At 48.3% G+C, this 27,942-nt stretch overlaps 1 protein-coding gene across 3 annotated transcripts in view; it reads right to left on the bottom strand.

Annotated features, from left to right (window-relative positions):
• Window positions 1–27,942, bottom strand: part of NFATC2 (nuclear factor of activated T cells 2) — a 73,135-nt gene that overhangs the window by 13,921 nt on the left and 31,272 nt on the right. For all 3 annotated transcript variants that reach the window (XM_039719433.1, XM_039719435.1, XM_039719436.1), the window contains exons 6-9: window positions 27,745–27,885; window positions 16,999–17,054; window positions 16,110–16,236; window positions 13,898–14,587 (exon numbers count right to left, since the gene is read on the bottom strand). In XM_039719433.1, coding sequence (XP_039575367.1) covers window positions 13,898–14,587; window positions 16,110–16,236; window positions 16,999–17,054; window positions 27,745–27,885 — 1,014 coding nt within the window. The remainder of the gene's footprint in view (window positions 1–13,897; window positions 14,588–16,109; window positions 16,237–16,998; window positions 17,055–27,744; window positions 27,886–27,942) is intronic.

Genomic DNA, 27,942 nt, shown 5'->3' on the forward strand with positions numbered 1-27,942 from the left:
CAACCCTCGGGGTGGCAACCCTAGGGATGGCAACCCTCGGGGTGGCACCCTTGGGATGGCATGCTCAGGATGTGGCACAGGCTGTGCCCAGCACCTCCAGGAACACCACAGAGATGTTCCTGTTCCTGGACAGGAATGGCCTTGGGATGGCCCAAGGGAATGGCCTTTGGGATGGAATGCAAAAATGCCACATCAAGAGACCTAAACATGGAAGTGATGGGAAAATCCAGACTGTCCCCGAGGCTGTCTGTTCCTGCTCTTTGGCCAAGAAGTTAAAATTTGCTCAAGCTGAAGTGGGTGGTTAAGCCTTGGCAACTTCAGAACAAGTTGATGCTGCTGTAGGTGCTGGGAGAGGGCAGAAGGGGCATCACAGAACTGGAAAGTTCCCCTGTTTTGAACTGACAGCAACCAGAGGCCTTGGGAGAGCCCCGTCAAGCAGAGCTGGGTTATGTCTCATGGCCAAGTCAGCAGCCAGCATCCTGTTGGTGAGCTGGGAGTGTGCTCTGCCCTGGCTGGGTCACACTCGGGTCACACCACGGGGCTGTCCTTGGGGTCCCCTTGACCAACCCCTCAGCATGACTAATCAACACTGAAAATAATCACCCAGTTTGTCTTTGGGCTGGAAATCACCAAGGGGAGTGCAGCCAGCCAGCAGAGTCTCCAGAGGGTTTGGTCACTGCTGACCCTGGCTGAGGGAGGGGTGACCCCCAGGAGAGACAGGCTGCAGCCTTCTGGCCACCAGGAGAGGCAATTCCTGTGACTCAGGAGGGTGACTGGCCCCACTGGGGACCCCCCTTCTCATTTCTAGGTGCAGAAACACCTCAGGCTGTTTTGTTTTTCTCCCAGTGGTGTGAGGTGCCCAGCCTGGCCCTGCCACTGCCCAGCATGGGAAGGGGCCAGGGAGCAACTGCTTTGGGCTCCTCTAAATTCGAGAATGTCATCTGCATGCAGCTGTTAGCCTTTTGGAAATCTGCTGGGTTTTGTCTGCCTCGTGTGGCTGCTGCTCCAGCTGCACAGCCCTGGCAGCCAGCCAGTGTGCTTGGAGGACCCAGACATGAAAGGCTGTCCTGAGAGCACCCCGGGGCTCCCCTTGGGCAGCCCCAGCTCACTCGGGTGGGAACGGGGCTAAACTCCCCTGTGATCACACCAGGGGAGTGGGGAGACTGCACTAATATGTACTCATCAAGAAAACTGCAAACCATTACGGCATTGCTACCCACTTTCTGGTTTTCTGCTTTTTTGCAGTTGGTTCTTTAAAATCCCATCTTGAGATGGGAAAAATCAATGCCATCTATGATTGAGAAAGAGGACAGGCTGGATCAGAGTGCTGTGAAAGGGCAGGGCAGAGTGCAGCATTAGGAGGAGGTGGAGGCTGGCTCAGACTTATTTCCAAGGAACAAACCTTTAACAGGGTGTGGGTTATACATGGGAAAACAGGGTGATGAGGTAAGGTTAAGGGACAGAGCTTTACTACCTGAACAATTCTTCCATTTGACAGCTGAATACCAAATCCCCTACTTTTATCCACAACAACTCCAATTCCACACTCAGTTACTCAGGGACATGGACAAAACCATCCATCACTGAACAGGCAGGTAAATACAAACCACCTCTAAATGCAGCCTGATCACAAAACTGGCCTGCACACCTTTCCCCTCCTGAGCAACCACAGGAATGATGCGGGGTGACTAATAACTCATTATTTACTAAGTGAGCTCTAAAAGAAAGTCTAAGTGATAGGAAAGTGTGTTTGGAGCAGTGCTGTGCTGGGGGTGCTCCCCTGGCAGGGGCAGGATGGCCCTGGAGGCAGCACTGCTGTGCAGGGTCCTGGGGGAAAAAAGGGAGGCAAAATCCTCTCTAGAGAATCCCCAACTCCTGCAGATGATAGGCACATTGTACTTAAAATTAAACAAAGTAGAAAAGAAAACACATCGTGTGGGCTGCTTGTAAGGTCACTAAGCCAGGGAGAAGGGACTGCTTTAATTTCCCTTTTACCTGGAAAGAAAAATAAACTGGAGAAAAAAAAACCAGCCCAACAAAATAACCCCACCACCTCTCCTAAGGGTTGGAAAAAACCTGTCTGAGAGGGGAGATAGGTGCAAAGAGCTGGTTGAACACGTGCTGGTTTCCATCCCCCACAAGAGGCCTTGCTGTGCTCTCAGCCGGGCTGGACACAGGCAGAGGGCCGGGCGAGGAGCAGCAGGACGTGAAGCTGGCTGTGCTGTCCAGAAGATGAAAACACTACTGCTGTTTATAGAGGGAAACCCAATTCGTCAGCCCAAATGAATTCCTGTGCTAATCCATGCAGGCTTCATGTTTTCCACCAGCCCCAGCCACTGTAGAGACTATCTTTAGGAGGCACAGTGTGTTTGGAAAGGAGCAGCTGGAAAGAGGGGACGCTTATGCCAGCTTGGAAGGCTTTCTGGTATGGAAAAAGAGGAATGCTCTCTTGGGTCTCCCCACAAAATTAAAGCATCTTCATCCAGAGCAGAGCCATGCCAAGCACAACAAACAAAAGCGGCTTTCCCCAACTCTCCTGGGCAGCCTCGCTCAGGGCTCACAATGGTTTCCATAGAACTTGTTTTGCTATCATAACAAATTCGAGCTGTCCAGGCGTGATGGCCGCGCTGTTTTCGAAAGACAAGAAAATTCATTTCCTCACTTTCTGCCCTGCCAAAGCATTTCTGCCTCCGTGCCACAGACAGGGGCTCCCCAGACAACCCAGCATCCGAGGTGTGGAGGGGACAGAGACCCCAGAGGCTCTGCCCTGGGGCACTCAGGGGCTGGGCTGGGCAGGGTGCCCCTTGCTATCCCCTCATCCTGCAGGCTCCCACACTGCCAGCCTGAGCTGGGCACTGCTGCCCCTTGCTATCCCCTCATCCTGCCAGCCTGAGCTGGGCACTGCTGCCCCTTGCTATCCCCTCATCCTGCCAGCCTGAGCTGGGCACTGCTGCCCCTTGCTATCCCCTCATCCTGCAGGCTCCCACACTGCCAGCCTGAGCTGTGCCTCACCCAGGAGGACAGGACTGCCTGCTGCTGCTCCCACAGACTGCTGAGACTGCAGCCTCACTGGGGCTAAGGGCTGGGTATTCTGCCAGGGTGCTGCACTGCTTGTGCCCCGTGGCAGGGCTCCCTCCAGCCCCTGCACGGACACGGTGCTCAGCAGCAGGCTCTGAAAGCAGAGATGTGTTTCTGCATGACACACTGGAGGAGCATTTAGTGCTGCATCTAAACCAAGACTGTTATCTGAACAGCCCGAAATTCTCTGAAGCCATAATCTTGATCTAAAATTTATGTTAGTTTTGAAGAGCTATGAAGTGTAACCAAGAACAAAACAAAGGGCCAGAGATACCAATTTCTAAAACAGACATGGCACTAGTTTGGGTTTTAGTAACAACCTCCAAATAAAAATTGTCCTGAAGAAAAATTTGTATAAAAATCAATGGCATTAAAAAAAAAGAAGCATGTCTTACAACACCACTAAGTTGAGGGTATGAAGCTGCAGGACGGCCTCAGAAGAGCCCTCATGCAACCCAGCCTACCTAGCTGAAAATCAGGATCTACCTGCTGGAGTCTCAGATGCTGCAATCTTGGACTCCTTTCCAAGGCAGGAGACAGCACCCCACCCAAAACAAATGAACAAAGGTGCAGAAGAAATCAGATAAGAGAAAATGTAATGCAATTTTAAGGAAGAAAGATACACAACCCCAACTACAATTAAAAAATGCAGCTGCTAAAAGTTCCCCTCATGTTTGCCTCAGTCCTGATTTAAATCTGGATCTGCCTGATGTGTCCAGACTATTTCCAGCCTTTGCAAACATAATTTGTACAGAATTATAATGACTTCATCTGCAGTGCCTTGAAGTGGGGCACTTCCCTGAGTGAGGCACAGGTTCCTCTGCTGGCGACAGGGACACTGCAGCAGGGCAGCCCTGCTGCTCCTGGGCAGAGCTGGAGGCCCACAAGTGCCTGGGGAGTATCTGACCACAGAGGGAATGCCATGTCTGCTCCACCAGCCAGGCCTCTGGCCCCGTGGCTGTGGAGTCTCCTGGAACCCAGACCTCCCCAAAAAACAGGCTGGGCTGCTCATAATGACAGAGGCTGAGCCCAGGGAGGTTTAAGTGTCACTGTACTTTCACCACTGACCCCCATACTTATGAAGTGGTTCCCCCTTCTTTTAGTCACTCTCACTCTTTCCAAAGAAGCTTAGAAACCACCTAAATAAACCAGCACCCATCCACTGCAAATGTCACAGGAGTCATTCATGTGTCTCACTATTTGTCCTACATTTGACTCCATTCATTCATGGCTGATGAAGTCATTCATCATTAAGAAACCAAACCAAACCAAACCACACCACAATTTGAGAATCTTTGACTAGACTGCCCTGGCAGAGCTGATCACAGGGAATGATTGCAAACTCACACTTTTCTAATTTACTGCTGCCTTTGCTCTGGCCCAAGTTACTCCTTGCAGTCACACTGAGAAAGGAGCACGCTGCTGGCACTTTGCAGGGACATCACCCCACAGCTTGTGCAGGGTCTCAGGCTCATGCAGAGCACACTGTTTGGTGCACAACCAGCCCTTCCCAATGCCCATGGCCAGGAGCAAGGGACAGCCCCTTCTGACCTTTGCTTCCACACCTGACAATTATCCACGTGGAAGAATCCCCCCTCGGGTGGAAGCCTAGCACCCCAACATCCACAGGCACAAGTCAGTAATCCTTTTCTCACTACATCCAAACTGCAATCTCACCCTAAAGAAGCAGTGTTTGTTCATCTGAAGGCAGAGGTTAGTTTATATTTTGGAGTGCAAAGTTTCCAAACTAAAAATCCACAAAAGGACATGGCTTGATTAAAATGGGAACTGTGTGGATTAGGAGAACGTGGAAGGAGATGAGGAGTGTCAGCCTGGTTTGTCACTGGGTCACTAAGAGCTGCTCGTGGTGAAGCTCTGTGATCCTCAGTGGTTTGACTCCAGTTAACAGTAGCTGAAGATATAACTCTTTTACATCTAATATTGGCTAAATCCAACTCAAGACCAAGTTCTCAGTCATTTGCAGACCATTAGTCATGCAAATTTGTAGAGATCAGAGTTTTAATTCCAAACAGACTGCAGCATCCCCTGGAGATGTGCACACAAACTGAAGGATATGAATGCTTGCAAAATTGGGAATCCTTGGATTTCAGGTTTTTGCAGACCCCTGTTAGAGTGAGGAGTCATCTGTGAAATTCCCAGCTGGATGCATGCCCAGATTTCTGTGCTTGCAAAACTGCAGCATGGAGACTCAGAGTGATGATTCAGACACAACTGCATTGTTTATACATTTTAGGTTTCTTCTTGGTAAACACAGAAATTGCTGAATTACAGAGTGAGAGTGTGAAAGCCAGCACCTGCTTGAAAATCAAACTAGCAGCTAACGTGCTGCAGGGAGTTTTGTGGTCTCCAAGTACCTGTTCTTCCCCCACCCCTGATGTGCTGCTTGCTTTGCACATCAGAGGAGCTGCGGTCCCCTCTCAGGTCATGGAGTACCTCGCACAGCCAGTGCAGGATTGTCTCATACATTTGCTTCAAAAATGCCTCTAAGCACTCACTCAATCCAAGTGTGAGCACAGAAATCTCTTGGAATTGGTGAGGAAACAGCAATGAAAGGGCTGGGCAGTGTAAGGCCATACCAGCTTCTGCTGGGCAGAAAAGCAGCTCTCACTGCTCTGAGTTCCCTCAAGAAAACTAACTCGGATGAGAAATTCAGATGATTCATCCTCATTTTCTTCATTTAAAAATGGCCAGAGATTTAATAATAAATACTGATTATAAATTACTATTATATTTCTATATGTATAGTTAATTATAAATAAATTGCATTATTACTTATAACAAACTACGAAAAACAGGTGGAAAAAAACCAGATTTTAAGCTAATAAGTTCTAGGTCTCCATTCTTGTGAGACAAGAGGTCTATACAGACAAAAAGTCCTCCTACCAACTATCCCTGCTCCCTGGCAGGAGGAGACCTGAGCTGAGAAATTCTGCTAGTGCAAGTAATGCTGAGAATCCAGGCACTGTTCTACAGTAGAAGACTTTATAACTGCCTGTAACTGCTCAGTTTGCACCATAAAAAGACTGTGGATCTTTAAGATGGTTATTCTTGCCAAGCATTTTATTTCACAACAGTTAAAAAAATGCGCAGATGTTTTCCAAACTTTTCCGAGCAGCAAGGCTCTGCGCAGCTGCTCCCAGCATTTCAAAGTGCAGCTCAAAAAGGACTCCAGTCGCCTTTTCAAGAGCCATGGCAGGAGGAGCTGAATCCTCCCAATGATTACATCGAGCTTTAAGGGGAGAAAAACCTTTTCCCCAGCTCTGCACATTCCTAGCATGAACTCAGTTTGCAGCAAGTGAAGCTGTGAGGAGCAGCAATGCCAAACCCAGGCGTTCAGGGCTCATGAGTCAGGCCTCCAGCAATCATGAGACTGGTTTTTAAATCATGCAATCAACCTCCCGCCCCAAAGTTGCATCAGTTTTGTCTGTCTCAATTTTGAAAGCCCAAAACATGCCATTTGTATTTTTAACATTTTGGTTTTTTTCTTGGATAGGACCTGAAAAGGTCAGTAAGAAAAGTCTCCTGCACAGGGACTTTTAAATTGCTATTAATATTCCAAGAACTGCAATGAAATTTGCAGAGAATTAGCAAGAGCCTCGAGCTGCCACGTTCATGAGCTAGTTCACTGACTAATATCCAATTACATGATGCTCATTCTGAAGGGGAGCTAAAAGGATTTTATTGCCCTCCCTGTTTGTGAGGGCAAACCCTCCTGGCTGCAGGTACCAGGTCCCTCAGCACAGCCTGCTCCTGTACCTGAATCCAGCTCAGTGCTGGGAGTTACTGGGATTCATTCTGAGGTGCTCAACAGACCAAGCAGGCTGAGCTCTGCAATTACTGTCACAGAAAAATCCCTTCTATTTCCCACATTTGTATTTGCTCTGTCAGCTACCCCAGCTGAGCAGGAACAAGCCCCCTGCCCGTGCAGAGTCACCCCAGCACAAATCCCTGCCGTGAAAGAGCTGCTGCTTTCCTGACTCAGCCTGACGGTGCTGACCCCAGGGTTTTACACCAGCAACAAGGGTTTTCACCATAATAGCTGTGTTAGCAAAATAAAATTTAAAAAAAAACCCCAACCACCTTAACCAGCTCTGTGGTGAGCTGCAGGAGTGTAACACAAGCCCTGCTCGAGGTTTCCAGAGAGCACTTCTCTGGTTCAGTACAAAATGGAGAATCACCTTTCCTACTTTGCATGGTTTTGTTATAAACCATTTTCTAGCTGCACATCTCTCATCACCAAAGTCCCCATTTTTAAAAACTGCTGTCAAAACTGCTAGGATTTTGACTGCACTGAAAGAATTTCTGTGTGAAGCACCCGGAGTCACTCCCAGCTTGTAGGAAGATCCCTTTTCCTCACACCTGCCCTCGCTCACACAACAGCTTTGCTCAGTCTCCAGACTCATCCCAAGAAATGAGAATGTTTCTGGCAGGCTGACCCCCGACAGTGACCTGCCAGGCAATGCTCACTGCTGGAAAGCACCTAGCTCTGACAGGTACAGCAAGACAGGAGAGAGCCTCTGGAAAGGAGAGAAAGGAGAGAAAGGAGAGAAAGGAGAGAAAGGAGAGAAAGGAGAGAAAGGAGAGAAAGGAGAGAAAGGAGAGAAAGGAGAGAAAGGAGAAGGAGCTCTGCCAGTCCCTCCCTTCAGTGGAACATGATTTAATCACCTACAGCCCCTCCAGCACAGCCAGTGCTGCTCCAGCTCCTGCACACCTGGGGGGACCTGGACGTCTGGGATTGCCCAAGAAAGCCACAGTTCCACCACTGATTTCTTGCCTCAGCTGGAGCCAAGTCCCTCAAAAGCTCTGATCCTGCTTCACCCGTCTGTGAGAGCTGGGGACAAGCCTGTCTGCCTCCTTCTGCAGTGGAATCGTTTTAATTCATTACCGTTTCTCTGCACTGGAGTGAAAAATGTTATTGTTATTATCCCTTTAAACTGAAAGTGGATTGAAGGAATAAAAGTAAATGTATGGTCTATTTTGGCAGATGCCTCCCAACAGATGGGTGTCTATGGTCTCCTTTGTAAGAGCTGTCTGCTGCCTGTGATTCAGACTGTCTAAGGAATGCCATGAGCTTGGCCTAAATGGACAGCAAGTCTGGGAAAGGACTTTATTGTGGTTTAGAAGCTTTCAATTCCCAACTGCACGAACAAGTTCTTTTTTTTCAAGTAACTCTTTGCCAGTATTTCAAAACTATCATTGAAAATTGCCTGATGCCTCCCGAAAGCTGAGTGCTTTCAGCTGATAACAGCCAGCCTTCAAAGGGGGACGTGCCTTCCACCCCAAACCCCTGGAGCTGGGCTGTGCTGACCAGGTGCTGGTGGGCATCTGCCCGGGGAGGAGGCAGCAGTGCCCACGTGCCCTCCTGCAGTCGTGGGCTCTGCATGTTCCTGTGCTGCTCCACAGGAAGCGCTTTGTGACACAACTCGCCTGTGGGCACTGACTGCACCAATTAGAGATTCCTGAGCTCCAGAACAAAGAGGTGCCAGTGGAACGATGGTTTTAATCACTCAATTCATTTTCTTCCTTCCTCTGCTGCTGATTTGGGATGTATGGGTTTTTCTTTTTCTCGCTTTGTTTTGGTTTGCATGCTTTGAGGCTGCTGGGGAAAGGGCAGTCTTCAAATGGGGCTGGATTTGTCTGAACTTTTAAACACTGAATTGTTGCTAGAGGTGAAGAAGAGCAGATGGTGCCTGCTATAACAATAGAAATAATTCATATTTAGGTATGCAAGTGTAGGGATTTTTCTGAGAATCCACGTGTGTGTTGCTAACACAAATTAATTAATGCTTACCTGCACAAGAGGGAAGGATAAGGTACTTTTTAATAATGGTAAACTGAAGTTTGTGTTTTGCTAACACAAATTAATTAATGTTAACTGCACAAGAGGGAAGGATAAGGTACTTTTTAATAATGGTAAATTGAAGTGCAGGGAAGTTGAATTCTTTGCTGAAAGACCAAGCTCACACTGAACCCAGACTTTGCTCCTAACAGACTGATCCTTCTGCTTCCTGCCAACAGACTTCAGGGTTTTGGGAGCAGAACGATGGCTTTTCTCTTTTTATACTGCCTCTAGAAAAGTGAGCACAGGACAGGGCATGGAGATCCTAACCCAAACCCACACAAGCAGTGATCCAAAAATAAAGCTGCAGGGAACCGAGGGAGTGCTGCAAGGTCCCAGCAGAGAACAGAAAATCTGTAAGAATGTGAGTCAGAGCTTCAGGAATGAGCCTGATGAATACATAGATTTGCTAGAGTGTTTGAGCAAAATGTTTTGGAGCATATACAGGCTTCACTCTTAGTCAAACGCTGCCTGAGCAGAAGTGACCACACCTTCTATGAAAATTCTAATTAAAAACAGAGCATGGCTTTTTTAGATGCAACTTGTTGCTCGAAACTGAACCCCAGCCCATTTGTAGGATTCAAATTCACCCCTGTCTAAAATGCCAGCAAACAAGAACATTCCCCTCTGCCCTGGCTTGCTACTTTACTCTGTGCGTGGACACAAGATGAAAACAACTACAAACCAACCTAAAACATGCCCCTACAGCCACCATCCTCTGGTGGCAGCACTCTGAGCTCTGCCAGGGCTTCCTGCAGGTACTCCCTGCCCAGGGAGAATAGAGCTGGCCAGAAAAGAAAGCTTCCTGCTGAAGGTGAAGGAAAGAAGGGATGTGAATTTCATGTCATGGTACCAGGGGGACAGACTGAGGGTTTTGTCACTGTTAATGAAAGAACACAGGAAGGAAATGTAGGGATGTAACACTCTGAGTGCTGCCGGTGAGGAAAAACTGCACAGGGAACACCCAGCTTGTCTTGGAGGTGATCTGAAGTGATCTGGGCGATGTGAGGACCACACTGCACATCCTGCACAGCCGCTTTCTAAAGAAATATCTGACGTGTCTCAAGTTTTCTGCGAAATACCTGAGCTCACTGTAAAACATCTCTGCTGATCAGCAGCCTGATAAACCACTACACAGCATCTGCCTTGCTCCCCTCCTCCCCAGAGGACATTTCTGTGCACCAAAAATAATTTCGAGCTGCTGTATCCAGCAGACTTCGGAGTGTCAGATGTGGTTAGACAGTTACTATTTGAATAATGACAATCATTTCTCTTTGCAAAGCTCAGCCTGACAGCTGGAAAGATCTCAGTCTAAGCTGATACCACTCAAGCTACACAGCCACAATCTGTGTGTGGAATTGAGCCTGGTGTCTGTGGCCCATGGCAGCCCTGTGGCTCTGCAGGAGGAGCACAATCAGTGCCCCAGCCCTGGCTCACCCCCTGACCCTGCCCCAGCAGGGCATTGCAGACAGTGCTGCAAAGAACTACATTTTGGGCTGGGTTTGTGCTGTAAAGAGTTAATCTCAGTGCTCTGAGGGTGGTGGAGGAACTACATTCTATTTGTCAACATATTTATGTGGTTGTTTGGGTAACTTTTACCATCGTGGGCGGTTTGGTTATGAATAATATTAAGATGAGGCCTGGGCTGAAAGGAGCTTATCACTGTGTCACCCCATGGCTTTCACTTGCATTTGAGGCTGGTCCCTGCTTGCCAGCACCAGCCTGGACACCTGATGCACCCCCAAGGTCTCCTGCACTCAGGGACACTCCTGCCACTCCTCACCCCAAAGTAACTCCAGCAGCAATGAATCTCTGAGGCAGAGGTGTGTAACAAAGGTTTCCCTGGCACTTTTCATGAACAGTCCCCTCCTCTGGGGATTCTTCCCAGTATTTGATATCAGAAAGTTACAGCTATATCTATTTTACAGAGAAATATGGAGGGGTAGTGTGTGAAGGCAGTCATGTGTGGCAGTGCTGAACTTGCATCAGTCCCTAATGGGTGCACATCCAAATGCACCCTCTCTGACTGGGGAAAGGAGCCTTCCTTCCTGTTCTGTCACTCTGGCTGGCAGGGCAGGGCTGGGAAGCTGCAGGAGGCACCACGGGCACCTCCTACCTGAGGCTGCACAGAAAGAGAAAAGGGGCCAAAGTCTCCTTCCAGAAAGCAAGGGGCAGCTCTGCACATCTGCAGCAGGGCCAGCAACCAGCTACAGCTCTGCTGGGATCACCAGGGGGCTGGGCAGGGCACCAGCTGGGCACCGAGCACTCCTGGCACATGGCAAAGAGATGGTAAATCCTTGCCATCACCTGCCTTGGGCTGGTTTGGCTGCACTCAACTCGAGAGCCTGCTCCTGCAGAGGGGAGAACAGCTCTCATCTCTTCAAGGCAGGTTCAATGTGCTGAATTCCCAGTGTTTTGTGCCCTGTGGAGCAGTGCAGGCTCTGAGCAAAACCAAGCCATGGTCTCAGGAAGGACAAATGACATCTTTTTACAGCAGGGAAGAGAAGAAAACAATGAGGGCTGCTGCCAGCAGTGACTTCAGGAAGCTGAGAGGGGTGCAGAGAAATGACAACAGGGTCAGCTGTGGGATATCCTGCTCTGCTCACTGCCAGGACAGCCCCAGCACTCTCAGTGCCCACTCTGAGAGGCACCAGCTCCAGGAATGAGGAACTGCCAGCGTGGTTCATGGCCAGGTCACTGCACAAACTCAGAACAGAACAGAAACAAAGCCCAGAGCACCGAGGTGAGTGTTAACCATGGAGGCAGGGCTGCTGAGAGGAGACACGAGAGCACAGGGACGAAAGCTGGATGTCAGCAGAACTCTGGAGAAAGGAGAACAAGGCAGGGGGAGCAGGAAGATGGGGGAGGCAGGAAGAGGGAAGGGAAGTGAGAGACACCAGCAGTGATTGCCCAAGAGCCTGGGCAGCAGCAGCACTTGGCTCGTGCCAAGCCTGCCTGGGCCAGCACCAGCTCCGTGTCTGCCCGTGAAAATCACTGCAAGACCTCACAGCTCACTTTATCTCACAAGGGCTTTCTGGATAAAAGGGATTTAAGGGCAAAGCCTCCGTAATCCTTTGGGTTTGCTTTCTTTTAATGCCATAAAGCACAAACCCAAACTTTCTAGTCAGGAAAAACATGGCTTTTGTTATGTTCTGAGTCACTTTTCCCCAGCAGCAAACAATGTGGCTTTTCAATTCAAGTCCTGAACATTTCAGAATGAAATGCTTTGCAAAGCCCTAAAGTAAATCACAATTCTCTAAGTCACACTTGCAGCTGATATAAACTCACTGAGGTCAGTAAAGAGACTGCATGTGGCCCATCTTGCCTGGCCTGACATGGGTGGCATTGTTGATAAAGCAATCTCTAGCTGCAGTCAATTGAAGATGATCCAGGCAGCCAAGGAGAAACCTGGGATTTCATTATTAATTGCTGTTCTGCCTAATGGCTCCCTTAGCAGGAGCTGAGTGCATTCTGGGTGAGCTGTGCTGCCCCTGATTCAAAACTCAGCAAAATTAACTTTGCAGTCTGTCTTGGGAGTTCTTTTAAGTGGACTATGGCTTGACTTTCAAGTCAGCTTTTACTCCAAGATTCTTTCTGTTATTTCTTTTACAAGGTGTGTACCAAGTATTTTTAGAAATGTGGAAGAATCTCTCAGCTTTTCATATTAAAATTACCCTAAATAACAGTGTTTAGTTCTCCTGTCAGAAAGACCCTCTTGCTTTGTTATCATGCCCAATTCCCTGAATGAAAAGTGAATCTCCCAAGTTAAATTTAGGACTCCTGAATGTCCTGCTCTGAGAAGGGAAGCAGTAAAAACTCTCCAGATTTCACTGCGATGGCACCGAAGCTGCATCAAGCACTCTGCAAACACAGTAACAGAGGAAAGCATCCAAACTCTGCCACAAAGCCAGCAGTGAAGGCTGCACACGATACAGAGCACTCGGACCCAAGCTCAGGAAAGCAAACCTTTCACAGGCACAATTTCACAACTCCAGGTAAGTGCAGAAAAAATCCCAAACTGCTGGGTGCTTGGAGCACATCCTGGGGCACACCCGGGAGATCAAGCCTGCAAGTGCCTGCACTGAGAGGAGAGCAGAGCTACGTTTGTGACAATCAGGTCTGTACTTCCTGCACAGGAACATCCTGCACTGGCAGCAATATTTCCAGCAGCCTCACTCCGCTCCCACTAAAATCAATGTTGGGTTTGCTGCTGCTCTCTGTGATTGCAGTGTCCAGCTGCACTATTAATTTTGCATTGATTTCCTCCTGCCAGAAACATGCTTTAATAAAAGAACCAATCAACCAGACTGCCAATAGCTGCCTACCTAAGAATAAGCAGGATATGTTCAAAGAAAGCTTTACTCTAACTTATGTTCATTCCTAAAGGCTAAATCAGCTGGCTCACAACAAAGGAACAGCATTGTTTCACTTATCAATGTCCCACTGTTCATCTAGAACATCTGCAATGGTTTTGCCTGCAGCACTACCCCATTCATTACAGGCCTTGATAGATTGCTCAATGGGCTTTTTTTTTGGTACAAAATGTACAACAGCATTTTACAAAGCGGACTTTGCCCTGATATGAAAAAATATAATAAAATAATGAAGAAGTAATTTCAGATCCGCCATTTTCCAAACTGGCAATGGAACCTTTGGCAAAGGCAGACAAAATGGGACCAGCTCAAAGTGGCACAGAGCAAGCAGAGGGGTCCTGTGGGTGACTGCCCAAAGTGCTTTGCCATCAACCAAAAATGCACCTAATGAGAGACTCCAACACAGCCTGAACGCACAGCAAATGTCCACACCCACCAAGGGACCACGCCGAGGAACAGAGCATTGAGAACTCCAACCTCACCCCTCCCTCCATCACCAAGGGGCCACGCTGAGGAACAGAGCATTGAGAACTCCAACCTCACCCCTCCCTCCATCACAGCAGCCCTGAGAGGGCACGGCACTTACCATCGTCCAGGTAGGCCTGGTCCAGGTTCTGCTCCTGCTTGATGGTCACTCCTGCGGGCAGCACGTCCTTCTGCTCACTGCCTGGTGGCCCGTTCTTGGCCGCCCGCTGGCCCGGGGCCGCCTGCTGCTGCTGCTGCTGCTGCTGGATGACCGTGGGGTACGCGCTGGGGCTGAGCCTCTGCGCCTGGCCCGCCTGCGCCTGGCCGGGCCGCGACGTGAAATTCTCACAGCACATGATGTGCTGGAACTCCTGGTGGCCGCCGCACCTCAGCTGCTGGCTGGTTGGAGAGTAGTGGATGACGGGAGACGACTGCGGGGAGTGCTGCAGCACGGCCGCGCTCTGGGCCGGGGAGCCGGCGTGCACCAGCACGGACCTGTGCGCGTCCGCCATGGCCACGGGCGCGGCCATCAGGCCGGGCTGCTGGTAGCCCAGCTGGCTGGGGCTCAGGCTCTTGCTCCTCTGGTAAATGACAGCCGGGTTCTGCTGCTGGTACCGCGAGTCGGGAGAGGAGAGGCCTGAGCGCAGCTGCTGGCAAGGAGCCATGGTGGCCACGAGGCAGGAAGGGGACTCGGTGGCCATTGAGTGCTGTGAATAGTAAGGCTGTGTTACTGTCCCCAGAGCACTGTGCACTGGACTGCAGATTAGGGCTGGATCATAGTCATCAATGGGCTCTGTTTTGATTGATGGTACTAGAATAAAGCATGCAAAGGACGTTATTCGTAACAAGCTGAGGACAAACAGAGAGCTTTTCCTTGAAGCAATAAGAGATTTAAGCCTTTTACAAGATTTGTGTGTGTACATTCATATGTCACAAGCACTGAGTTTAATAAATCACCCACATGCAACCACGGCAAAGATTCCTCAAAGCACTCTGTGCTAAGAGGTTATTGAAAAATCTTTAATGTACTAATGAACCCCAAATTGCTAAAGTTGAAAAATTCAACACTTCAGCTCCTGTTTTAATTCATTTAAGTGCTATTCTGGAACACACACCAAATAAGAAGTCATAGATAGGTGTTTCATGCAGTACTTCCAATCAATAGAAATCCCAGGACATAAACAACTGCCCATCTTTCTGTTAAATACTTAACAAGTGACCAAAGGCAGAGCTGAACTATTCCAGAGCTTTTGTCTCTGCTGCACAAATTTTCTTCAGCACTGAGAGCTGAAGACCTGTCTGACACCATCATTTAAAAGACCAGGATTTAGTAAGAGCTGGTTGAATCCTCATGGGGTAAATGGTGGTCCTCTGCATTTCCAATGACTTCTGGTCAAATCTTCCCCAAAACTCACTACAGAAACACCACACAATGGAAACCATGCAGTGGTCATGCAAAATTCCTGTCTGGAAGTAAAGATTCCTCCTCCTAAGTGGTCTGTTTTAGGGATTGTATTGAGAGAGAAGTGTGCTTCTCAATACTGTTCCAGAGCAGAACAACTGAGCACCTGCACAAACCCTTCACACTGGTGATACCCTATAGAGCTCATAAATTCAGGGAGAGCACCAGAGATTTTCAGGCTGAAGGAGAGCAAAATAAGAGTCTGAACGGATGTTTGCCTTTCCTTAGAGACAAGTCAAATTAAGACATCATTTGAAGCTTGCATAAAATGTGGTGCTGTTATTTTATGCTTTCTGCTTTCCACAAACACAATACTCTGGTTTTCTCACAGTATTTTCCTCCCAGCCAAAGCTGAGAAATTCTGGGAATCTCATTAATAATGCCGTTGCATTTATTGTGCCATGGCTCACCAACCCCCCAGAGCAAGGACATCACAAAAGCATTCGTATTTTTCTCAACTAGCCTCACTCTGAAGAATATATATTGCTTGCCTTCCTCCATTCCAAGCCCTTTCCCAGATGTGATGTTTTCTTATTGCTGGACACGTCAGAGAAGGCAACACTCGTGGTTTTCAGAGGGTCACAGCATGCCCCAGACTGAGCCTGTTCCCACTGAGGCTCTTGGCAAACTTCCACCAAGTGAATGGGGCAGCATCAGCCCATTGCCAGAATAACAGATAACTGACACCCCAAACTGATGGAAATTCCTCATCATAAATCACAGGCATCTTTAAACCAAGCAGCTGTTGAGGGCTGAGCTGAATTAAATTAGCAAATTTAGATCCTCAAAGAACAGCAAGAAAACGACAGAGCAGAAAATCAAATCCCGCTCATGAACTTAGATGACAAGTGGCTCTGTCCCTGAGAATTACCTGGGTGATAGGTGAAATGCTGGGGCTGGCTTCTTTTTCTTTTGCCATTGATGACATAGAAGTTCACCTTGACGGCTGTGCGGATGTGCTTGTTCCTGTACTCGGGAATCTCCACAAAAAGCATGCTCTGAAAGAAATAATGCAGGGGACAGCAAGGGATCAGCACCTGAGGCTGGGCAGGGTTTGACTGCAGCTCCCCTTGCTATAGCCAGAGCAAGAGGAATCTCCCTACTCATCCCTATAAAGGTATGAAAAAAAGGGGCAGATGGTGGAAGACCAGAAGATTTTTGGCACTGACAAGTTGGTTTCTATGGACTATCCCTCCTGCACTTGGAGAGAGAAGTCTCAGCTACAAATAAAACACAAAATGGTGACAAATGCAGAAGCTCTGCTAATCCCACAGAGCCTGATAAAGGAGCGTGCACTGCAGAATTCCCTCTTTTTGTCAGAATAACTCAGTTATTCTGTAGGCTTTTGGTTTATCCACAGGCAGACCCTGCTGCCTCCCGGCAGGCACAGCCCATGGCAGAGTCACTGCTGGCTCCTGAGAGCTCTGCCTGCCCACCAAGGTCCCAGCAAGCCAAGGGAACAGAGGGGCTCCTTCCCTCCAAAGAGCACTGGAAATGCTGCAGGAAAACCCCGAATTTGGGCACAGCACCCAGGGCTGGCACAGGGGCAGCACCCGCAGAGCCTGGGCTGGCACCGTGGCTGTGCAGGACAGAACGCAGCAGCGACTCCCTTGGGGTCTCTCTGCAGGAATCCATCCCTCCTGCAGCACATGCACTGCTGCAGCATGTTCACTGTGGCACTGCTGCTCTTTCTGCTTCTAGAAGCCCCCCTTGAGCACAAGCTGCTGCCCAGGAGAGAACACCCCGTGTTTCATACTCACAGGCTGGCTCTTGTCTTTGTCCACCGTTGCCTCCATTTCCCAGATCTGCTGTCCATCTAGAAGAACATCACAACATTAACCTCACTGTGGGCTTTTTTTCTAAATCATAGAACTTATTAAAAAAAAAAAAGTGAGACAAATCAAAGGCATTAAGCTAGCAAAGCTCTCAAAATGGACTTGATTTCAAGCACCTTCCCAGTCCTCACAGAAAGCACCAGCATTTCACTGAAACACATCACTGAACACTTCTCTTGCCAGGAAAGAGCTTACATCCATATTAAAATTCAATGTTTATGTAAAAATTAGCCAGACTGAGGAATGAAATATTTAGCACAGGTGCAACATCTGCTTTTTACCAGGCCTGAGTCCAGCCAGCCTGACTGGTGGAGGGCACCAGAAGGTCACACAACTCGTGAATGGTCACACTGGGTCAGCAGCTCAGCAAACCTTCTGCTGCTCTGAGCCAAGACCACTTGGATTCCCACAGAATGCCACTGACAGCCCCAAAGCCGTGGTAAAGCACCAAATATTCACTGTACTCAGTGCAAAAACACTCCACTGCATGTGGGACAGCCTCTGCCCTGAACCCCTGCAAGCTTTGCTGCCCTTAATTATTGCATCCATGCAGCTCGTCCCCATCCTGAGTTACACAAAATTACATTTAGAGAGGAAAATAAAATTTGATCCCCCTGTATGGAGCACCACCACAGTAACCCCTGCACTGTAAGAGTGTATCAGCAGTGACAGGACACTCATTTACAGACTGGGTACTTCCTCTGGTTACAAACACTTCTTAAATATAGAAACATGTTTTGCAATGCTTTCCTTATTTTTTTTTTTTAGATTTTAATCTTTACCCCTTTGCTTTTCATATTCCATTGAGCCTGTTAGCCAAGCAATTTGCAGAAGAAAAGTACTGATGGGAGGGAAAAAAATTGCTTCATACCTTTCTGAAAGCTTGCTTTTAAACTGGCCAGGGGACACATATCCCAAGGACCCGATGGACTGGGAATGCTGCAGCCAGGAGCTGCTGTCTGCTTTAGGGGGAGCAGCTCTGCCTGCTCTGGGGGTTCCCCAGACTGGGCAGAACAAGGGGGAAAATCTCCTAAACCCAGTCCTTCTCACAGAGCTTTTTATTTTTCCCAGCTCTTGGAAGTTCTGCAAGAGCTGCTTTTGTCCTCTGTTATTTAAGCACTTCTGCTTCTGGCAAAAAGGGAAATGAAAGAGTATTTTAAAATGCATTTTGCATTTCTTCTGTTGTTGTGCTCTTTGTTCAGACAATGAGCTGACAGATGTGCTGGGCTCTTGGGCAGCCTCTTCCCAGGACACAACCCCAGGGTCCCTTCTGTCCATCCCCTGGGACAGACCCTCACCTGTCCCACACCCCACACCTGGGACAGCCCTGCTCACACCCACTGGGGACAGGCAGCTTCTCCTGGAGCTCAGGGCTCTCATCCCTCCCTCAGGATGGGCTCCTGGGGCAGGGGGCACCAGCGCTGCTGGGCTCCCTCACCCCAACCTCCCTGGGCAATGGTGGGATGGGCTCCTGGGGCTGCTGTGGGGCAGGGGGCACCAGCCCTACTGGGCTCCCTCACCCCAACCTCCCTGGGCAGTGGACACAGCCAGGGAGGGGCTGGAAGTGTGGCCCCATCAGGAGATCCCAAAGATCAGGGATTCCCCATCAGGAGATCCCAAGAGCTGGAAGTGTGGCCCCATCAGGAGATCCCAAAGATCAGGGATTCCCCATCAGGAGACCCCCAAGAGTTGGAAATGTGGCCCCACCAGGAGATCCCAAAGATCAGAGATTCCCCATCAGGAGATCCCAAAGATCAGGGATTCCCCATCAGGAGATCCCAAGAGTTGGAAGTGTGGCCCCATCAGGAGATCCCAAAGATCAGGGATTCCCCATCAGGAGATCCCAGGCTCCCAGCTGCAAGGAGGGAACACTGAACAATCCCAGTTTTCTCTGTCTCTTTTGAAGTTCCCTCCTGTGAGTCAGGTGTCGTTTCCACCCTGGGCTGAGTGGCTGCTGGGGCTGGCATGGCCTCGGCAGAGCTCTGTGGCACTGCCCACCCCCAGGGACTGCTGCAAAGCATGGAAATATTCCATTATTTAATGTCACTTAACATCAGCACCGCTCTGGCCATCTCTATATTCCATCTGTACCCCTGTCAATGCAGCCAAATCCTTCTGCTGTTGAGACAGAAACAGGGAAGGGGGAGCCAAAATACTGGGGGTTATCCAGGGAATCCTTGTCTGATTATGAGGCAGCAAATGCTCAGTGGGGACACTCCTCTTACAGGTGAGCTTTGAGAAAAGAAACCATCACAGTGTGTGTTAAGGAACCTCCCCACAATCCTAAACATCCCAAGGGATAAGTTTTTAGAGTTCTCTGAGGAAAAGAGGAGGGAAAAGGAAACAAGAAAATACATCATAAAGTGAGAGCTCTGACAGAGACACACATCAGAGCTGTCTCAGCAATGCCACATGAAGATGTCCTGACAACAAGGACAGCCAAGCAGGAATGTTTGACACTGGTTTTGCTCCAGGCAGAATGTTTTCATCTTTGTTTCTGTACTGCCAAATTCAAACAGTCTGTGCAGATACAACAGCACTAACTTCACAAAGAAGGTGGAAATCAAAAGGGTTTGTTGGTCCAAAATGCATAAACTAAAGCAGAAACGGGCCTCCAAGTCATGTGCCACATCCAAGGGGCCTGTGGAACACATGCAACCACAACCACAGGGGATCTGATTTAGTAACTGAGCCACTGAAATTGCACTAAAAGCTGATGAAGCCAACCAGAAAAATCAAATGATGTTCAGGCTGAGTCCAAAGTCTGTGTGGGTCAAAAGTAAGAATGAGAAAAGGCAAACAAGAAATAAATGTATTTGGGGTTATCATTCCAACAATGATGGATGCTTCTGTTTGGATGTATTCCATATTTGTGGCAGCTAAACAGGTTTCTAACAAATCTGTCAGCAGCAGCAATCCCCGTTCTTTGAGCCCTGCTGAATTTAAGCTCTTTGCAGCTCACTCCCTGACCTTTATGCTTCAATATGATGATGTGGCTCCATCTGTCTCACTGCTTCACTTCAGCTCGAGACAATCAATATTTGCTTTTCCTTCAGCCGCTCTGGATATGCACATTATGGGGAGCTTTTGGCAGAAGGATGAGGGAGGCTGTCAGGAAAATGAAAAATTCAACTGCATTCACAAGTCTCTCTCTCTACTTTAACCTATTCTTTTTCCTGGTAATGAAAAGAAAGCTTTTGGTTATGCACACCCTGGGAGCTAATGGAGAGCAGGAGGAATAAACTGAGAAGTCTCAGGATCATTTCAGGAAATTCTGAATAGAGAAAACCTGCACCAAACTGTCAACACATTCATCACCTTTACAATGTGCATAAATGTAAAATTTTTCAGGAGAAAATTATAGTGGGTGTTTGCAGAAAGTCCTCAACAAAAACGGGATTCTGACTGTAAGGATGTGCTAAAAATCCTAAGGCTGATGTGACAGTGGAGCACAGCTCCAGTGCAAAACCTGTCACACCAAAGGCCCTGCCCTGGAAGCCAGGTGGTGCCTGGGCACCAGAAATGTGTTCAGCTTTGAGCAGGAGGCTGTGCTCAACCCTCCAGAGATCCCTTCTGGCTTTAATTACCCCATAATTCCGTCATGCCACAAACGGGACAAACAGCTCCTGCTTGGAAACACAGAAGAATAAACCCCAGCTTGATTAATAATTTAATCCAAAGTCTACAAGTGCTGATAGCTGCTTATTGCACAGAATTAAACCTGCCTCGACAATGGACAGGAGAGAAAGCTGCAAAGCATCACTGAGGAGTCCAGGGCCAGGTCTGCGTGTGTGGTGCCTTTCAAGCTGTGCCTCCACACAGGGAATTCAATCCCTGCCTCTGGAAAGGGCAGCAGTTGCACTCAAGATGATAAAATATTCTTGGGTTTAGACCCTGAGGTCTTACCAGCCATGGCTGCCTCATGCAGTATTTTTACTGTTGTGGTTCTCTGCTCATTTAATGGTTTGTCTTAGTTGGCAAGTTCTTAACACCACAGGTCAGTGAAATGTTCAGGAAATAGAGATTTTTGTGCTGCTTCAGGGCTATGAGACTTAGCATTAAACCCCGATGAGAGATCTGATTGTGTCAGCACTCTTTGGGGGAATGAATGAGTTGTTGGAAGAAAGTAATTCTACCCTTCCTAACCCAAACTGCCATCATACCAAAAGTCCTGCTTCAAACTGGGGGAAATCAAAACGTCAGGCTGCATTAGGAACATTCGGGGTGATTCTCTGCAGCCCCTTATAGGACCCTTTTTAATTAGCCAATTAAAGGTTTTCTGAACCAGTTACAGCCTTTACACATTATTCAGGATCCCTTACTCATGACTTTGGGGTCAGTCACTAGCAGGGAAACAAACTCACTGCTTTATTTGAACAAGCATGACTGATGGACTGAGAGGCTCAGGAAATGTTCTTTGCAGTTCTCTGCAGCTGAAGACTAAATATACTATTGTGCTGATTCTGGATGGGATTCCACGCCTGCATGTGATTTTAGGCCTGCAAATGTACACTGCTTTTCAGTCAAGCATTACACAAATTACCTAATGAACAACCTGTTACTGGCTCCCCAGAGAAAGGCAGCCTGGTGACCAGAGGGGCAGGGCTCTGACTGCACATTTCTGCAGAGTTCTGCACAGTTTTGCACATTTCTGCACATCTCTGCACATCTCTGCACAGTTCAGTTCTGCACAGTTCCCCCTGGGCCTGCAGGGAACTGTCCCCATTCACTCTGACTCTGAGAAGGACTTCCAGAAAAGCACAATTACCTCTGTCAGCTTTTATCAGTAGATGACAGACATCTCTGGAACACAAAGAAGGGTTTTTAGAGCCACCCCAAGAACAAAGGGAGGGCAGTGAATGGTTTCCAGTAGGACAAAACCACTCTGGGCAGCAGAAACCTTGTGAGGAACTCAGAATCCCTGCTGCTCTGGACACATTCCAGACAAATTCAGGGACAAATTCTGATTTCAGCTGGAAAGTTACTCTGCTTCAAGCCAGCACAAGGCTGCTCAGCATCTGGTCCTGAGCAGTTGTCTCCTTCTAAACTCTTACTTCAAAACAATTTTCAAACTTTACAGCAAACACAGCATGAGTGTATTTAAAACTCATGAAAAGTGGAACTATTAAATTTATTCCTGAGCTTCATTTCCATGGATTTCTTTTTCTTTCTGAAGCAAGAGTGCCCACTGCAGTTAATGGAGCTCTGTTTGTTAAGAGCAGAGGCCAGTGCCTTCATTGCACTGAGGACAGAAGTTTGAGTCACCACGGCTGAGATACAAGGCAAGGTCTGGGAGGTAAAAGGGCAATGGATTAGTCATCCACCAGCCAGCCCAGCCCCAAATCTGACATTTTGCACAGTGAGAACAAGTCTAGAGGCAAATTCTCCCCATCTATTGTTGAGAAATTCAATTCCCATTAAAATAAAACATAAATACAGTAGTTGAACAGCGAAGCAGGAGGAACAGCATTTCATTCCAGAAATCTTCCAAATGATCCCTCATGCCAATTCATCAGAATAGATTTGTTGTTTTTCTAAGATTATAAGTGTGTTTGTGTGTGTGTGTGTGTATAAATTATTAAACAAAAGCTTCTCTCAAAATAAAACCACTGGGAACCTCCATGTAATAAAATGAGTCACACCAGGATGCGATGACTAAGTGGGAGAACAGGGAATTCCACTCCCCATGCCAGCTTTCTTCATGATCAATTTTCTGTCAACAGGTGATGGGAGCTTGTCTCTCTGCCTTTTGTTTATGCCAAGAGTTATGATTATTTTTTAATATTCTCCCTAAACAATTAAGCTGAATAATCAGGACCAGGCACACTTCCATCAGGCGCCCCCATAGTAAACAGTGAGCCAGGGAATCCAGGCCAGCAGTGGCTGCCTGTGTTAATAAGGATTTACCAGCTGTAAAATTCCAAAATCTTGTGTCATACGGGGAAACCTTCCAAAACACTGGATTCCACCCTGTCTCGCTGAGCCTCCAACAGCTATGGCAACTCCGTTTCTGCAGCCACACTCTTCTGCACTTCTCTCTGTGTGAGCCCTAGATTTTTTCCTGTTTTGCAGTGTTTTTTTGGAATCCCTGGTCGGGTGATTGCCCCTAGGATTACAAGAACACCTGGGGCAGGCAGCACATTCCAGACAGGAGGAAACCTTTGGGGAGAAAGGTTTGCTGGCTTTCAGCAGCCACAGCAGCAAGGAAAGGCACAAGGTGCCCCATTACCCTGAAACTTTGTAATTTGCACAGCAGAACCAGGCAAACCAATCCTCCTGATTAATGCTTGTTACCCTCACATTCAATATTTAAACTTGTTTATTTGTTCAAGTAGCAAACACCTCTTTTGAATGAACCTGGGAAAACACGCAAGTTTTTTTTAAAAGCTTTTTGTCTATTTTATCTTGAATTTGCCTGAGAAAATTGCATCATTAGTGTTGCATTATTAAGTTCACAGAGTTAACTGCTGAAAACAGTTTGCTATTTTCTGCACTCCCCAGGAGTTTTTGGATCATTCATGAAACTGTCAGACTACAAAAAGGGATTCAGCTCCCTGTCTGGAGCACGGTGAGGAACTGACCTAGCACAAAGGGGAACACTGCTGCAGACAGAGCTGGAATTTCCTTTCATCTCTCCCACAGAGAGCATAATCCTACATCAAACCCACACAGCAGCAAGCTTCTCTTCACATCAAACCTGCCCTGATGCCATCCCACCACCGTGTCCTGCAGGGCACTGTCCTGCAGGGCTCCTGGGATCCCCTGGCACACGTTCCATGCCTTGTTTCCAGCACGTGGGGTGCAGACAAAACCTCAACCCAGCACCCCCACACTGCACAGCCACAGCCTGGCTGAGCTCCCCTGCAGCCAGGACACATCCCAGTGTGCCCAAGCACCACTGCTGGGCTCCAGAGCTGATTTATTGTGTCCCAGGGGTTGTGGATGTCCACACCTGGGGGCCCTGGCAGCTGCCCCAGTTCAAAGGGCACAGGCAGCACCTCCTCTCCTTACCCTGCCTGGCCCAAGCTGGAGATTTATGGTGGAGCCACTCCAGGGATGGACATTGTGTTTGGGTTGTTCCTCCACCACCCACATTGTCCTAGAGATGATTCACGGTGTCCATGTGGCCACCAGAAGAGTTTGGCAGGGGAAATCACAGCCCATTTGCACTTTTCTCCCTGAGAAACACGAATCTCCTCTATCACTGACAGCAGAGCAGCAGCAACCAGTACACAAATGGGAGTAAACACAATGCAACCAGCATCTGACTTGCAAATTATTACATGACGATTAAAATAAATAAAAAGGGGAATTCCAAATGTCTTCTTTTTTTAACTGCACTGTAAGATCTGGGCCCCAACCAAACACTAACACCCTTGACCTTCACCCTATTCCAAATCCTTGATAGCTCCAAGACTGCTTTTCAAGCTTTCTCTTCCAGATCAAAATTACAAGAATACAGTCCAATCTAGCTGCTTCCCTGACCTACTTTAACTTAGCTGGGCTCAGTTACGTGTCTCCAAGTTCAGATCTTCAAACTCCATCAGCCAAACTCTGCTTTCTGAATTCATCAGCTCCCCTGGCTCACAGCAGCTACATTTTATGATCTTGCACCAGCAAGAGACAACCGTAAGAAGAACTCAGAACTCTGAGGCCTGCATGTTGATAAACTTTAGCATTCAGAAAATTGATGCTATTTATGCATCAGCATTTCAAACACAAGCACTTTATCCCTCAGAGCACTGAGCTCCAGCCCCTTCACTGCGTTTCCTGCTGCCATTTCCTGTCGTGAGCCGAGGCTGAGCCTGTCCCAGCCCTGTCCCCAGCAGCTCCCTGCCACCGCCTGCGGCTCGCGTGACACGGACACTCGCTTTCACAATGACATCCCCCCACAATTCGGGGAATTGTCCTCCTTTTCCAGGTATTTCTATGGAAAAATATACTATCTGCAGTTCTGTGAAAAGATAAATAAAGCCTGTTCATTACTGCTCACGGAGACACGTATTTGTGTCACAAATGTGACCAGTTCCACATTCCTCCACCTTCCTAGCGGTGGGTGAAGAATCTACAAGAGTAGAAGAATCGTCTACAAGATCCAGAGGAAATGGGAAGAGGTTCTGAGTGTTTCCCTGAGAGATGAAACCTAATTTGCAGTTGTGACCCCGAGCAGCAGCTCCCTCAGCTCTGCACAGCAGAGTGATGCCTTCCCAGCACGGCTTCACCCGGCTCCAAGGGACACCCGGAGTTTGGAGTCTGTGCAACAATGACCAGCAGAAAATCTGGCTGCACAAAAATACTTGAAAAATGATTTTTTTGGGGGACAAAAGAGCCTTGCCACTCTCACCCTAAACACTGCACACCCAAGCCAGAGCTCTGTGGAGCCTGGAGTGCCAAAAGCTGTGGCATGGTTGCCTACACTGCTGCTCTCACCATTGTTGTTACCAGCACAGCTAAAACTGGTGGCAAAAGTGGGAAATCCAGCACCACTTGCTAGCACAGACAAGGCTTGTGAGCTGTTAAAATGAAACTCTAAGCAAACCAAGCTTCCCCTGCGAGCTTGCTGCATCTTCCTGCCCTGACAAAGGTGTGATTGTCTCACAGGCTCCGCGGCAGCGGCGCGCTCTGGAGAGACACAGCCTGCTGCAGCTGGGTCAGCAGAGCTGGGCTGCCAGCCACCCCAGCACGGTGCCTGTGGCTTACCCTGCCCCTGAGCAGCTCATCAGCACTTTCTGCACGGGCTGTGCAGGGCAAGGTGTGGGTGAGCTGCTCCTCCCTCCACCCAGGCACTGCTCCATCGACGCCTGGGGCTGCACGGCTGGGCTCAGGGCTCTGGGCTCACTGCTCTGGGCTCACTGCTCTGGGCTCAGGGCTCTGGGCTCAGGGCTCTGGGCTCCTGCAGCCCAAGGCAGTGGCAGCTATCAACAGACATCCCAGAGATATTTGGAATTGCCTACAGTGCAGAATGAGGGAGGCTGAAAGCCTCAGGTGCACAAGATCCTGATTTCAGGGGAGCTGAGATACTCATCAACCTCTGACAAGCCAGGCACAAAACAATTCTGTTTGCTGCACTCAGCCCACGCATGATCTGCACGTCCAGCTCAGCTTCTTAACCTTCCTCACCTTAGGATATACGATTAAATAAAGAAATCTTCATTTAAAAGCGCTTCAGGGCACCTCTGCCAGAGGTGCTGCTGCATTTTGGAGCACACAGAGAAGCACTCAGCACAGAGTCCCCCAGATAACCCAGAGCAAACCACACACACCTCTGATTCAGCCTGAGGATTTGACTCTGGACCTCCCATCCTCCAAATCCCCTTCTGCCAGTCATTTATTCAGAGTCCAGCAGACTGGGGCTGCCTGCAGAGGCCGAGGGCTGGGGGGGAGGCAGGATATGGAACACCAGCAAGCAAATCCCTGCTCCAGACTGGGCACTGCTGCTGGGATAAGTCCTGTCTCTCCCCTACCAGGAGGTAAAAAAAGGAAAAAACCCTGCAGTTTCCCCAGCAGCGAAGAAAAGCTTTAGATTTAGTGTGGAAAATATTGTTGTTCTTTTTACTTTCTAACATCTCTTCCAGCCAGAGCCTTCTCTGCTCTCAGATGGAAACAGGGGCAGGGCGTTTGGGATGTTTCCTCGAAATGGCATCAGGAGCTGCCTCCTTTGAGTGGATCATCTCCTGTAGCTGCTGCAGAGCATTCTTGGGACAGGTAGCACTGCAGGCTGCCAAGATGTTCCCAAGCACCTTCCCGAGGCGCTGACATGGTGGAACAGTGGCAGCACAGTGGGAAGGAATTAATCCATGGGCTTGAAAGGAAACGGAGCGTGCCAAAAGAAATCCTCTGACTGCACAGGCTCATCTGAACCTCCACAGCTCTTCAGAGCCTTTCATACCTGCAGAACCAGCCTGGCTTGCTGCTGCTGTGCGAGGGAGCTGGGACCCACAGGATGTTTTTTTCCCCATGTCACCAGCTGGTGCCCATGTATGTTCATGAATGTACATTCATTTTTTGCTCGATTCTCACTTTTTTCCAATGGCATCACCCCATAGATTATGCACATGCTGCTCACTTGGGCAATGCAGTCTCTTAAACTCCTTGCAAGTCACTGCATAACACTGAAGATACCTCTACCTCAGTTCACTGACAGAAAACTCACAAACACCAGGTTTTCTTAATAGCAAAAAGGGAACACAAAGTTTACAATCAAAAATATGGAAGAAGGGATGGATTCTTGTATCTCATTATGTGTATAAAAATTATTTTATATCAAAAGACACTTATTCTCCACAGATTTCTAAAGGGAAGCAAACACAATCTTTGCCTGCAGTTCACATCAATAAAAATGATAATTTCAGTGATGAGTTCTACAGTAGCATTCACTAAACATGAGATTAATTCACTAAACATGAGATTAAGCAAGCACAGAGGAACACGTAGCACTCATCTCCTGTCTTTGATAACAAATCTGTCCCTGCTGATTCCCAGTGCCTGGATTCTTGTGAAGCAACAACACAAACAGTTGCTCCCAAGTCTAACTTGACTCACATGGTTTTACTTACATGAACTTGAATGGGACTACTCACTTGAGTATCATGAGCACAAACCTTATGATAAGATTTGGCACTACAGATTTGTCTTATCCCATTAGGGAAAGTTAGGAAAAACCTGCCTTACCTGATGTTTTTTCTGTGAACACCACCTTGGACTCTGCTGTGAAATTCTGTCCAGTGAGGATCATCTGCTGTCCTCCATAAACCAGGCAGCTGTCAATGTCTTGTCTTTCAACCATTGGAAGCTCATGAGCAGACCTTTGGGCTGTGGACAAATTGCAAACATGAATGAAACCAGCTCTGTTTTACCAGGACTTTCCAA

Source organism: Passer montanus, unplaced genomic scaffold (assembly GCF_014805655.1).
Source record: "Passer montanus isolate IOZ18808 unplaced genomic scaffold, ASM1480565v1 scaffold41, whole genome shotgun sequence".
In the NCBI taxonomy this organism is placed as follows: domain Eukaryota; kingdom Metazoa; phylum Chordata; class Aves; order Passeriformes; family Passeridae; genus Passer; species Passer montanus.